This window comes from Lynx canadensis, chromosome E2, assembly GCF_007474595.2.
Source record: "Lynx canadensis isolate LIC74 chromosome E2, mLynCan4.pri.v2, whole genome shotgun sequence".
Classification (NCBI taxonomy): Eukaryota; Metazoa; Chordata; class Mammalia; order Carnivora; family Felidae; genus Lynx; species Lynx canadensis.
In genome coordinates this window covers 36,444,334-36,457,750 of record NC_044317.1, presented here as the reverse complement: position 1 = coordinate 36,457,750, position 13,417 = coordinate 36,444,334, and the positions used below count along the sequence as shown (strand labels likewise).

Here is a 13,417-nt window from a genome sequence, read left to right as displayed (position 1 = left end):
ATAACACTACTCCTCCATATATCCTGACTCCCAAGTGAGTTTTAAACCTCATGCTGTATCAATTTATAGATACTCAGCCTAACAGTCTTTAGGGACAGCGTGGAATAGTGCCTGGCACGGTATTGCTGTTGATAACTGTTTAGTGAATTTAACTGAATACTGTAGTCAGGGGATTCTGATCTTGCATGAACTCACAAGGAGGCAATGGGTGAATCAATTTTCCTCTGTCTCATGGTCCAGAAGGTGATTTAGACTTTATAATTACTTACAAAATATTTACAAATTCACCAAAATACTTTGTTTCAATACACAGTATTTATTAAGGAGACATATTAACATGCATAGATACACAAAGTAAACCACTTATACACATGCCATTCCCAGTGAATTGTAAAGAAAAAAATAACACAAAGAACAAAATTAAGTTTTGGGGGGTAAGTTTTTGTGTTTTATAGGCATCATATGTCCATTTGCACATTAGACAATCATTAGCACTGACATATAAACTTTTCCCAGTCTTAGGTTTAAATCTTAGGGTAACTTTTTGGTGAGGTGAAGTTCACAAAAATTTGCATTGAAGTGTGAGTGTAAATTAGAGAATGCTTTTGAGAATAAAAATGTGGTTGAAGATTTGCATTCTCAGATGCTATCTACAGCAGTTTACTTTCAAGAAATCAAATACTCTTCATTATCACATGATTAGGATCAGTGTTCAAAAGAAAATTTTTAGTGCACGTTAATTCTTGGAGGGTACTATCATTTGTAGTTAATACGAGCAAGTAATAAATTGTTATATAAGATGTCAACCACCCTAAGAATTTAGGCTTTCCAAAGAATATGATTTCTTCATGCCTGAAAATAAAATTCTATTGAGTCTATATATTTTGATAATTAGTTGTAGAAGTCTGTAAAAAGCAAATCTAAAAATAGTAACAATGACAACTACCACTTAATTGAGCACTAACTCTGTGCTAGGCACCAAGCTAAGCACTTCACATACATCATCCCATTTGATGTTTACAAACTCAAGTAAGTAGTATTCTTAGCCCCATTTGTAAACAAGAAAACTGAGGCTCACAGATTAAGCAATTAGCCAAATTCAATCACCTTGTGACTGGTGAAACTGGAAATTTAAGGCAAGCCTGTTGGACTGCAATTCCAAAGCCAGAGTACCCAATCACTACCCTGTGTGCCCTCAGTGAGTGATTCCTGGCCCACTGTGGCGAAGGTGAAATAACTTTATCTGTGATACATTCACAAAAGTATAATTTGCAGTTAGAAGAAAAAGCAAGACCAATTCAAGTGGAACACAAAAATCCCTGCTCATTTATTTTTATTTATACATGTCTTTTTCCATCATCATTATTCTAATAAGATTATAAATACATAAACACCTGAGTACATGCAACACATTCCACAAAGGAACAAAAACATACAGCACATTTAAATAACCCAAATCTTTGTATACAAAGTGCTTTAAAAAAAGACCTTGTGACACATTCAGACCATATTTATTTGAATACTTTTCAATAATTACCAAAGGATACATCATTTATAAATAATATTCAAAATCCCCTATTTTCTTCTATCAGCCAAATTTAGTATTTCAATTAATCAAGTGAATAGCTGTTCCATTACATAATATTAAAGGCAGGTCACATAGCATCAAAATGAAACCGATGGGCTTCTTGTCGTTTTTCTCTATCATCTGCTTTCTGAAAAAGAATTTTAGACTAGGTTATAAATGATAGGAAAATGTCAATAAAAGCCATTTCTGAAATGTTAATTAAAAAAATCTTAAACCTCTAAGCCAGTAGTAGGTAAACGATGTGATTTTATTATGTAATAATGTTATGAAATTTTTGTAGTTTACAGTAGCTATTTTATAATTAAGAACCACACTAACTGAATTGAAAAACCAACAAGAATGGGCTAAATGGGTAAGGAGCACTAAGGAATCTACTCCTGTAATCATTGTTGCACTATATGTTAACTAATTTGGATGTAAATTTTAAAAAGTAAAAAATACAATTAAAAAAAACAAAGTACTGTCCAGGGGGAAGATAGATTTTCTTTTAAAGGGATAATAAACTCAAGAAAACCAAACAAAACAAACAAAAACTAAAAAAGAAACAAAAAAACCCAACAAGAAATGTTCCTTTTCCTTAAATACTGAGTTGGTTATCATTTATTATTTATTTGAAAGTAGTAGTAAACATTTAATTCTACAAGGATGGAATTAACTATTTTTCCCATTCTTTCTTATTTTATTTTTTAATAAAGTTTATTTATTTTGAGAGAGACAGAGACAGTGCCAGCGGGGTAGGGGCAGAGAAAGGGAAAGAGAGGGAATCCCAAAGAGATTCTACACTATCAGTGCAGAGCCTGATGTGGGGCTTGAACTCATCAACTGTGAGATCATGACCTGAGCCAAAGCCAAGAGTTGGAAGCTTAACCAACTGAACCACCCAGGCACCCCAACTATTTTTCCCATTCTTAGCACTATAAGCAAATCTAAGCAAAGTACATTAATTATTTTTGCATTAACCTATTGATTTAGCATATATTCATTGACCTTCCACTCCCAGCAAAGTACTGTGCTTGGTATTTTGAGGGATTAGAAAAATCCTCAGTTTTGTATCTTGTTCTCAAGGAACTTAAAGCCTAGAGAGAAAAAAGCAAACCATATTGAATTAACTGTGTATTTCAGGAAAAAAAAGTGAAAAATGTCACTAATATTCTGGGAGAGAGATTACTTCTAGGTTGGAGTGAGGAAAGGGAAAGCTTTGAAAAGATAGTAGTCATGGAAACGAGGGGGAGGGGCATTCATTCCAAACTGGGCATGAAATAGGTATAATCATGCCAAGTGGGGCAGAAGCATGGAATACTTGAAAGCAACTGGTAACAAATAAGGTTGGAAAGGTATATGGTGGAGTCCTATGGAAGTTCTAAGAATGATAGGCTAAGGAGTTTACAGATTTTAGGCAGAGATTTTTGAACAGAGGAGTGACATGATTAAGGCTAAACTTGATGATGAATAATATGGCAGCAGTGCAATCAATGACGTGGAAAGGGAAAGAATGAACTCCGGGAGACCAGGCAGGACCTAACAAGGAGCTGAACCTAAAGCCCATGGGAGTAAGAATGCAGATGTGGGGTCAGCTGCAGGGATTGCTATGGAATCAGAATCAGTGGGGCAACTGATCAAATTTTATACTTAAGTAGGAAAGAAGACAGACAAAGCTTTACAATATTGTTTGTTTTTTAAGTTTATTCCTTTTGAGACAGAGAAAGTGTACAAACAGAGAAGGGCCAGAGAGAGAGAGGGAGAGAGAATCCTAAGCAGGCTCCACATCCAGCGCAGAGCCCTCCACTGGGGCTTGATCCCACAAACTGTGAGATCATGACCTGAGTTGAAATCCAGAGTCAAAGGGCTTAACCAACTGAGCCACCCAGGTGCCCCTACAATACTGGTTTTATGGTGCTTGTAAACGATCTAGGTAGAGATGTCATGGAGACGGCTAGAAATGGGGGAAGAGACCTTTAGGGAGAGATGAGTGTTAGGGGTATTTGAAGTAATAGTGTGAAGTTATGCCTTTGGATAAAATTGGCAGGAAAACTGTACAAAGAAGACACCCTAAGGCAGACACTATGGTTAGGAAATGGTAGAAGGGAGCACCCAGCATAGGTGAAAGAGAAGTGGTCAGAAAGGTAGAAGAACCACAGTACCAGAGTGGAGTATATATGGTTAAATCCACATCTGTATTTAAAACTTCAATTTTCAGTCACTGAATCATTATTATTATAAGTCCACAATGTTTATCCTGTAATCAGATGATCTGAGGAATTAATGAAATTAATTTCCCTTCCTTTATAGGTCTAGAGCTATTTAATACTTCAGACTGTGTTCTGATACTTCTGGAAAAAAAATATGTAGGATCGCCCTTTATTTTACTTCTTAAGTTGCAATCTTAAAATTAACTGAATATGTAAGTTTCTGTTATGATTTTTGATGGAAAGGAGTAATTTTTGGGGAGAGACAAACCTATGAAAATTTATCAGAACAGTTAAATTTTTCTCTTTTTCATAAGTTAAAACAGCTAAAACACATGGTAAATTTAGTTAATAAAAAATAATTATAATGGGCATGACAATCCAAAGAGAGTAGTTACAAAAAAAAAAAAAAGAAAACAGTTGTATGACACAAAGAAGACTTTTTTGGGGAACATTGTTGGAACCTGCTAGTTATATACTTTAATATATATTCCTATTAACACATGTATTTAATTCATATTCATATTTTCATAGAAATTGGTTTTTCAATTTATATCTCAACTGCTAGTAAATTTATGTGATAGCCTCTTCTTTCCTCCTCATAAACACTGTATAAAGAAAAACTATGTTTTTGGAGTGTTGTTTTTAATTATTTAGGAGTTATACTAAAGAATAGAAATATGTTTAGTGCAAAGAATACTTTACAAATAGAAAAGATGTTTATCACTTTAGTTGTTACTTCCCACCCAAACCTTGAGAAAATCATTTAACTTGTCTGTGTTTCAATTCTTTATATAGAGATAGCTGTTATTCCTGGAAAAAAGGGTTCATGGCTCTAAGTAGATCATAAACATAGGCTTGTTAAAAAAAATTATTTTTCAGGACTTTATGAAATTGTTTCTAATTAAGTTTTTCTATATTTCTGGTAATTTTTGGGTGATCATTTTATTACTATTATACAGCATTGAAGTTTTAAAATAATTTTCTGTGATTTGTATGAATTGTTAAGAGACATTTGTAAGTTGAGAGGATGAAAGAAATTATCAGTAAGATGACATTATGGACAGAATGTGAAAAATCAGAAAATCTTAGTTACTTGAAAAAAGTTTAAAATATAATGTTTTTAATTTTTTTTTTTTCAAACGTTTATTTATTTTTGGGACAGAGAGAGACAGAGCATGAACGGGGGAGGGGCAGAGAGAGAGGGAGACACAGAATCGGAAACAGGCTCCAGGCTCCGAGCCATCAGCCCAGAGCCTGACGCGGGGCTCGAACTCACGGACCGCGAGATCGTGACCTGGCTGAAGTCGGACGCTTAACCGACTGCGCCACCCAGGCGCCCCAATATAATGTTTTTATTTTTTTTTTTTTTATTTTTATTTTTTTTATTTTTTTTTTTCAACGTTTATTTATTTTTGGGACAGAGAGAGACAGAGCATGAACGGGGGAGGGGCAGAGAGAGAGGGAGACACAGAATCGAAATGGGCTCCAGTCTCTGAGCCATCAGCCCAGAGCCTGACGCGGGGCTCGAACTCACGGACCGCGAGATCGTGACCTGGCTGAAGTCGGACGCTTAACCGACTGCGCCACCCAGGCGCCCCTCCAATATAATGTTTTTAGAGAGCAATGTATTACTATTCTAAGTTAACAAAAGTTAATGTTTCATTTAAATGAACAAACCTTTTCCTGCCAATGTAAAATGCCAATTATTGCCAAGATGAAAACACAGACACCGATGAGAGCTATAGCAGTAAGTAGGACGATGTTACTTGGTGTAAGGTACAGCTTGGCACTCCAGCTGTAGATAAAACAGAATCATTAAAATTACACATTTAAATGAAAAATCACAAAATTCTACTGAGACCCAAAAGCAAATAGCTATTAATTAATGAAACAGTTGATTCATCAATTAATTCATTCTCCCAACTATCCATTCACTATAAATAAAACAACAGCACTTAAATTTAGATAGGGCTATGAATACTAATGATCCTACAGAGTTCAGATTTCACTCAGAGAACTGAAACAGAATAGAATTTTTGATGAGATGCTTCATTATTTTTCTTTGATCCTGTGAGAATTATTCTTTTTTTTTTTTTTTTTTAATTTTTTTTTTTTTTTTTCAACGTTTATTTATTTTTGGGACAGAGAGAGACAGAGCATGAACGGGGGAGGGGCAGAGAGAGAGGGAGACACAGAATCGGAAACAGGCTCCAGGCTCTGAGCCATCAGCCCAGAGCCCGACGTGGGGCTCGAACTCACGGACCGCGAGATCGTGACCTGGCTGAAGTCGGACGCCCAACCGACTGCGCCACCCAGGCGCCCCAATCCTGTGAGAATTATTCTTAAGTGAACTTATTAAGGGTACTTAGGACAATCTTAGAGATTGTTTTTATGTCTTGATTTACTTGCTGAATTTGCAAACTTGAACTTCAAGACTACATAATTTTGTAGTCTTATTTTCTGATCCTTGTTCATATATGTACTATGGCCAACTAAAACAGCCATATAACTAAGTGGGTATAGATGGCTTGTGTAAAAACACTTCTACCATTTCTGAGCCATGTTGGAGGGTTTACATTACCACAATGACATTGAGACTTCTTACAAAATCACTTTTAGTCCCTCAGTGTTAATGACAATATACAGACTTTAGCATAAATAGAACTAGCTCTTTCCCTACTACGTAATATGGCACTTGCAAACCTTGAAAAGCTTAAGCTCTATATCACCAACACTGCAGGTGGTTATATACAAAGAATTTTATTCTCCCTGAAAATAGATGATGGATATATTTTCATTTTAAAGTCACCTACTATTATTGTATTACTGTCAATTTCTCCCTTTAGGTCTGTTAATGGTTGCTTTATATATTTAGGTGCTCCTATGCTGGGTGCGTAAATATTTACAATTATTATATCCTCTGGGTGTTTTTTTTGACTCTTGTGTTATTATGTAATGCCCTTCTTTGCCTTTTATTAAAGTCTTTGTTTTAAAATATTTTGTCTGATATATATATATATGTATATATCATATATGTACATATATATACATATATATGTACATATATATGTACATATATATCATATATATGTATATATATATAGCTACCCAGCTTCTTTTTGTTTCCATTTGCATGAAACATCTTTTTTCCTTCCTTTGACTTTCAGTATGTGTGACTTTACATCTGAGGGGAGTCTCTTATAGGAAGCATATACATGGATTTTTAAAAAATATATTTAGCCTATTTTTATTTTAAAAGTTTAATAAAAGTAAGATCATTCCGATGAATAGCAAGTAGTAATTGACTTATTTTGGGATAATTAAAATTTATTGATCTGTAAGTTAGCCTCTAGTCAATAAATCTCAAAATACACCTCAAACTAAAATCAATTACGTTTTTATTATGTACATAAATTTGAAAAGAACATTTCTTCAGAAAGAGCAAGAGAAACATGAAAAATGTTGAGATTATAAAAGAAAACTGTAACAGAATTTTCCAAAATTCAAAAGTAAGAAAACCAAGAAAATGAATACTGTTAGTTGAGGTTAGTTATTCTCAGTACCTTACTTCATACTTAAAAAAAAAAAAAAAGTTCTTTCATGAGATTTTTTTGGTAGTTCTTTTAAAATAAACAACAAAAAAATGAAAAGACGTAAGAAAAAAATCTTGGTAAGAAAAAATATGGACAAAAGGCCAATGTTTAGTTTCTTACTCAGAAGCAATCAGTTCTTACCAATTTCCTGCATACCTTTCCAGAGATATTCTATACATACATAGACATATATGCACAAATATCTTCTTCAAATCACAAATGGTTGCTTATTGTACATACTCTAAATGCATTTCCCTTTTATTGTCTTTTGCTTACCACTCTATTTTAAGAGATTGTTCTGTGTCACGATATTAGACCATATAGAAGTACCATAATTTATATAGTTTTCTATGCATAGTGCAGATTTTTTAGTTTTGTTATAAATTTCATGTATAAAAAAGTAACAAACACATAATATAGACTCATTAAAAAATATCTGAACTCAGACTATAACTGTTTCTAGAGATGTTCTCTCTTTTTAAAAAGATTTTATTTTTAAGTAATCTCTACACCCAACATGGTGCTTGACCCACAACCCCAAAATCCAGTCATGTGGTCCACTGACGGAGCTAGCCAAGTGCCCCTCTACTGATGTTATCTTATTTCATGCCTAATGTTGTGATAAAGTTGTTTTCTTAAGTAGTTTGCTTCTAAAGCCCTTAAATCTACCATAAAATATATCCTGTAGTGAGCTGGTAAAGTGGCTCTCTGGGGTGGGGAAAAAAGACCTTATTGGCAGTTGCCAATTTTCATGTTGTAAATACTCCCATCATAGCTGATTTTAATGTTACCTCACTGAACAGAGTGGGAAAAAGACGCATACCATCAGCTCATGAGATGGCATGAGCTGGTTCTAGCAAACCATTGAATATATTCCATTGAAAAATTTAATAAAGAACAATACAGCCTGGATTTTGAGAAGAAATGTAACAAAACAGCACCCTGCTGGTTACATATTCATAGATAAATTACACCCTTCCTCTTTGGTTATTTTCCATAACTGATATCAGACTAACTTTAAAGACAACTTGTATTCTTTCCAATGAAACAAGTGTTAGTGAATACTTTCATTACCTACTTTTTAAAAATGATGGAATGAATCTAGTATTTTAAAGAAAAATGAACAAAGATAAGGAGTTAGATTTAAATGCTATTATTACAGGAGGAATATATTCTGCTAAAGATAAAAAACATTTACCTTTCACTGAAAATTTACTCTATGCTGGGCACTGTCTTAAACATATTTCATCTTCATCTTTTTAAGGTAGGTGTTCTACTTCCCACTTCACAAATGCAGAAATTGACCATCAGCAGTGGGTCTTAGTTTCTAGCTTAGGTCTGTTTGACTCCAAAACGTGTGCCTAACCACTGTGGGATATATACCACTTCTCTAAGCATTTATTAAAAAGATCAATGCTTATTGAAAAATTCAGCACTCTGAAATTTTAGAATTTATAGCTAGTGAACTGAAGATCAGTTTATTTAATCAGAATATGTATAAATCCCTAATTAGTTAACCTGCTGTTTTTCTAATAGGGTTTAATTTGTTTTCCATAAAAAAAGTCAGGGACCTTTTGTGTAGAAATGTTTAGTCATTTAAGGTTTGCTGTAAGCAAATTAAATGATGGCACTCATGGGAACACAGCAGGAATAGAGACAGAGTTTTTAAAAGATGTAACTGTTTCTATGATTCTGAATTGACAGTATTTTTACCAAAATCAGTTCAAGCAAGGGCATTACCTTCGAGGAACATTGTGAGGATATGGAATGACAATTAGCTGGGAATTTGGAATGATTGCAGTCCACTCTTGTTTTCGTATAGACTGGAAAAAGAATGTTAAGAACATTTAACATCTAGTATACTTTAAAAACAATTATTAGATTAAATTGAAGGTGGCGACATAGGAGGACACTGGGCTCACCTCGTCCTGCTGATCACTTCGATTCCACCCACATCTGCCTAAATAACCCAGAAAACTGCCAGAAGACTAGTCGAACGGACTCTCCAGAGCCAAGCGTAGACAAGAGGCCCATGGAGGAGGGTAGGAAGGGCAGAGAGGCAGTGCGTGCTACATGGACTGGTAGGAGGGAGCTGGGGCGGTGGAGGGGCAGCCCACCTGGCAAGGCAGAGCCCCCGAAGTCTGGCTTGCAAAAGCAGAGGGGCCGGACCCTATGAGTTCTGACAGCCAGTGGGACTTACCATCTGGAATGTTAAAAGTCAACAGCTCTGCTCTCAGAGAGCGGGGAGGGCGAGAGGACACTGGGAGGGAGAGTTGTTGAGCCCCAGAACACAGAGCTCAGCTTGGCAGGAGAACAAAGGCGCTGGGAAGTGCCATTTCCCTCTCCCATCTCCCAGCTGAAATTCCAAAGGGAACCAGTTCCCCTCACCAAACTTGCACCGTGCAAATGCCCAACGCTGTTCTTCTGTGGATCCACGCCTCTGACGGGCCTGCCTCCCTCCCCGTGCTGCAGGGTTTCTCCCACAGGGGACCACCCATGGCAAACCTAGCTAAGCCTGCCCCTCCCACCCCTGTGCACCTTGCAGATCCACCCCGGCTAATACGCCCTTGGCCATATCCCATTGAAGCAGCAGCACAAGCCTGACAGTGTGCAAGTAGCCCAGACAGGGGACACACCACTCCACAGTGAGTCCTGCCCTTGGAAGAAGGGAAGATAAGGTACACACCAGTATGACTGTGGCCCCAGCGGTGGGCTGGGGACAGACATCGGGTCTGACTGCGGCCTCGCCCACCACACAAGTTACTCCTGATAGCACAAGAAGTGGCCTACAGTTTGGAGTTACCACAGGGACTACCCAAAATAACAAAATGTAAGAACTCTCCTCAAAAGAAGCTCCAGGAAGTAGCGACAGCTAATGAATTAAAACCAATTTAAACAATATAATGGAATAAGAATTTAAAATAATGGTCATAAAATTAATCACTGGGCTTGAAGAAAACACAGAGGCCATCAGAGAATCTATTGCAACAGAGATGAATTAAAAAAATGCTATAAATGAGGTGAAAAATAAATGGAGGCAGCCATAGCACGGATTGAAGAGGCAGAGGAGAGAATAGGTGAATTAGAAGATAAAATTATGGAAAAAGAGGAAGCTGAGAAAAAGAGAGATAAAAAAATCCAGGAGTATGAGGGGAGAATTAGAGAACTAAGTGATGCAATGAAACGGAACAATATCCATATCATGGGAATTCCAGAAGGAGGAAGGAGAAAAAGGGGCTGAAGGTGTACTTGAATAAATCATAGCTGAGACCTTCTCTAATCTGGGGAAGGAAAAAGGCATTGAAATCCAAGAGGCACAGAGAACCCCCTTCAGACATAACTTGAATTGATCATCTGCACGACATATCAGAGTGAAACTAGCAAAATACAAGGATAAAGAGAAAACTCTGAAAGCAGCTAGGGATAAACAGGCTCTAACTTACAAAGGTAGACACATAATACTAGTAGCAGACCTATCTACTGAAACTTGGCAGGCCAGAAAGGAATGGCAGGAAATCTTCAATATGATGAACAGAAAAAAAAAAAAAAAAAAAAGCAGCCAAGAATCCTTTATCCAGCAAGCCTGTCATTCAGAATAGAAGGAGAGATAAAGATTTCCCCAAACAAACAAAAACTGAAGGAATTCATCACCACTAAACCAGCCCCACAAGAGATCCTAAGGGGGATTCTGTGAGTGAAATATTGCAAGGACCACAAAGGACCAGAGATATCACTACAAGCATGAAACCTACAGACATCACAATGACTCTAAACCCATATCTTTCTATAATAAAACTGAATGTAAATGGACTGAATGCTCCAACCAAAAGATATAGGGTGTCAGAATAGATAAAAAAAACAAGACCCATCTATTTGCTGTCGATAAGAGATTCATTTTAGACCTGAGGACACCTTCAGATTGAAAGTGAGGGGATGGAGAACTATCTATCATGCTAGTGGAAGTCAAAAGAAAGCTGGAGTAGCCATACTTATATCAGACAAACTAGACTTTAAATTAAAAGTTGTAACAAAAGATGAAGAAGGACATTTTATAATAATCACAGGGTCTATCCATCAGGAAGAGCTAACAATTGTACATCTATGTTCCGAATAAGGAGGCCCCAAATGTGTAAAACAATTAATCACAAACATGAGCAACCTTATTGATAACAATGTGGTAATTGCAGGGGACTTTAATACCCCACTTACAGCAATGGATAGATCATCTAGACACAGGATCAATAAAGAAACAATGGCCATGAATGATACATTGGATCAGATGGACTTGACAAATATATCTAGAACTCTGCATCCCAAAGCAACAGAATATACTTTCTTCTTGAGTGCACATGGAACATTCTCCAAGATAGATCACATACTGGGTCACAAAACAGCCCTTCATAAGTATACAAGAATTGAGATCATACCATGCACACTTTCAGACCATGATGCTATGAAATTTGAAATCAACCACAGGAAAAAGTCTGGAAAACCTCCAAAAGCATGGAGGTTAAAGAACACCCTACTAAAGAATGAATGGGTCAACCAGGCAATTAGAGAAGAAATTAAAAAATATATGGAAACAAAAATGAAAATACAACAATCCAAACGCTTTGGGATGCAGCGAAGGCAGTCCTGAGAGGAAAATACATTGCAATCCAGGCCTATCTCAAGAAACAAGAAAAATCCCAAATATAAAATCTAACAGCACACCTAAAGGAAATAGAAGCAGAACAGCAAAGGCAGCCTAAATCAGCAGAAGAAGAGAAATAATAGAGATCAGAGCAGAAATAAACAATATAGAATCTAAAAAAACTGTAGAGCAGATCAAGGAAACCAAGAGTTGGGTTTTTGAAAAAATAAACAAAATTGATAAACCTCTAGGCAGGCTTCTCAAAAAGGGAGATGACCCAAATTGATAAAATCACGAATGAAAATGGAATTATTACAACCAATCCCTCAGAAATACAAGCAATTATCAGGGAATACTATGAAAAATTATATGCCAACAAACTGGACAACCTGGAAGAAATGGACAAATTCCTAAGCACCCACACACTTCCAAAACTCAAACAGGAAGAAATAGAAAACTTGAACAGACCCATAACCAGCGAAGAAATGGAATCAGTTATCAAAACTCTCCCAACAAAGAAGAGTCCAGGACCAGATGGCTTCCCTGGGAAATTCTAACAGACATTTAAAGCAGAGATAATACCTATCCTTCTCAAGCTGTTCCAAAAAATGGAAAGGGAAGAAAACTTCCAGACTCACTCCATGAAGCCAGCATTCCTTTGATTCCCAAACCAGACAGAGACTCAGCAAAAAAGAGAACTACAGGCCAATATCCCTGATGAATATGGATGCAAAAATTCTCAATAAGATACTAGCAAATCGAATTCAACAGCATATAAAAAGAATTATTCACCATGATCAAGTGGGATTCATTCCTGGGATGCAGGGCTGGTTCAACATTCACAAATCAATGTGATACATCACATTAATAAAAGAAAAGATAAGAACCATATGATCCTGTCAATCGATGCAGAAAAGGCCTTTGACAAAATTCAGCAACGTTTCTTAATAAAAACCCTCGAGAAAGTCGGGATAGAAGGAACATACTTAAACATCATAAAAGCCATTTATGAAAAGCCACAGCTAACATCATCCTCAATGGGGAAAAACTGAGAGCTTTCTCCCTGAGATCAGGAACACAACAGGGATGTCCACTCTCACCGCTGTTGTTTCACATAGTGTTGGAAGTGCTAGCATCAGCAATCAGCAAAAGGAAATCAAAGGCATCAAAATTGGCAAAGATGAAGTCAAGCTTTCACGTTTTGCAGATGACATGATACTATATATGGAAAACCCAACAGACTCCACCGAAAGTCTGCTAGAAGTAATACATGAATTCAGCAAAGTCGCAGGATACAAAATTAATGTACAGAAATCAGTTGCATTCCTTTACACTAACAACGAAGCAACAGAAAGACAAAGAAACCGATCCCATTTACAACTGAACTAAGAATCACAAAGATCTGTATGCTGAA

At 36.4% G+C, this 13,417-nt stretch overlaps 1 protein-coding gene across 2 annotated transcripts in view; it reads right to left on the bottom strand.

The window, feature by feature from the left end:
• Nucleotides 1-296: 296 nt before the first annotated feature.
• ITFG1 (integrin alpha FG-GAP repeat containing 1) overlaps nt 297-13,417 on the bottom strand; it is a 336,603-nt gene continuing 323,482 nt past the window's right edge. For both annotated transcript variants that reach the window (XM_032591243.1, XM_030298123.1), the window contains exons 16-18: nt 9,111-9,193; nt 5,455-5,572; nt 297-1,715 (exon numbers count right to left, since the gene is read on the bottom strand). In XM_032591243.1, the coding sequence (XP_032447134.1) occupies nt 1,656-1,715; nt 5,455-5,572; nt 9,111-9,193 (261 nt within the window). In that variant the 3' untranslated portion in view covers nt 297-1,655. The remainder of the gene's footprint in view (nt 1,716-5,454; nt 5,573-9,110; nt 9,194-13,417) is intronic.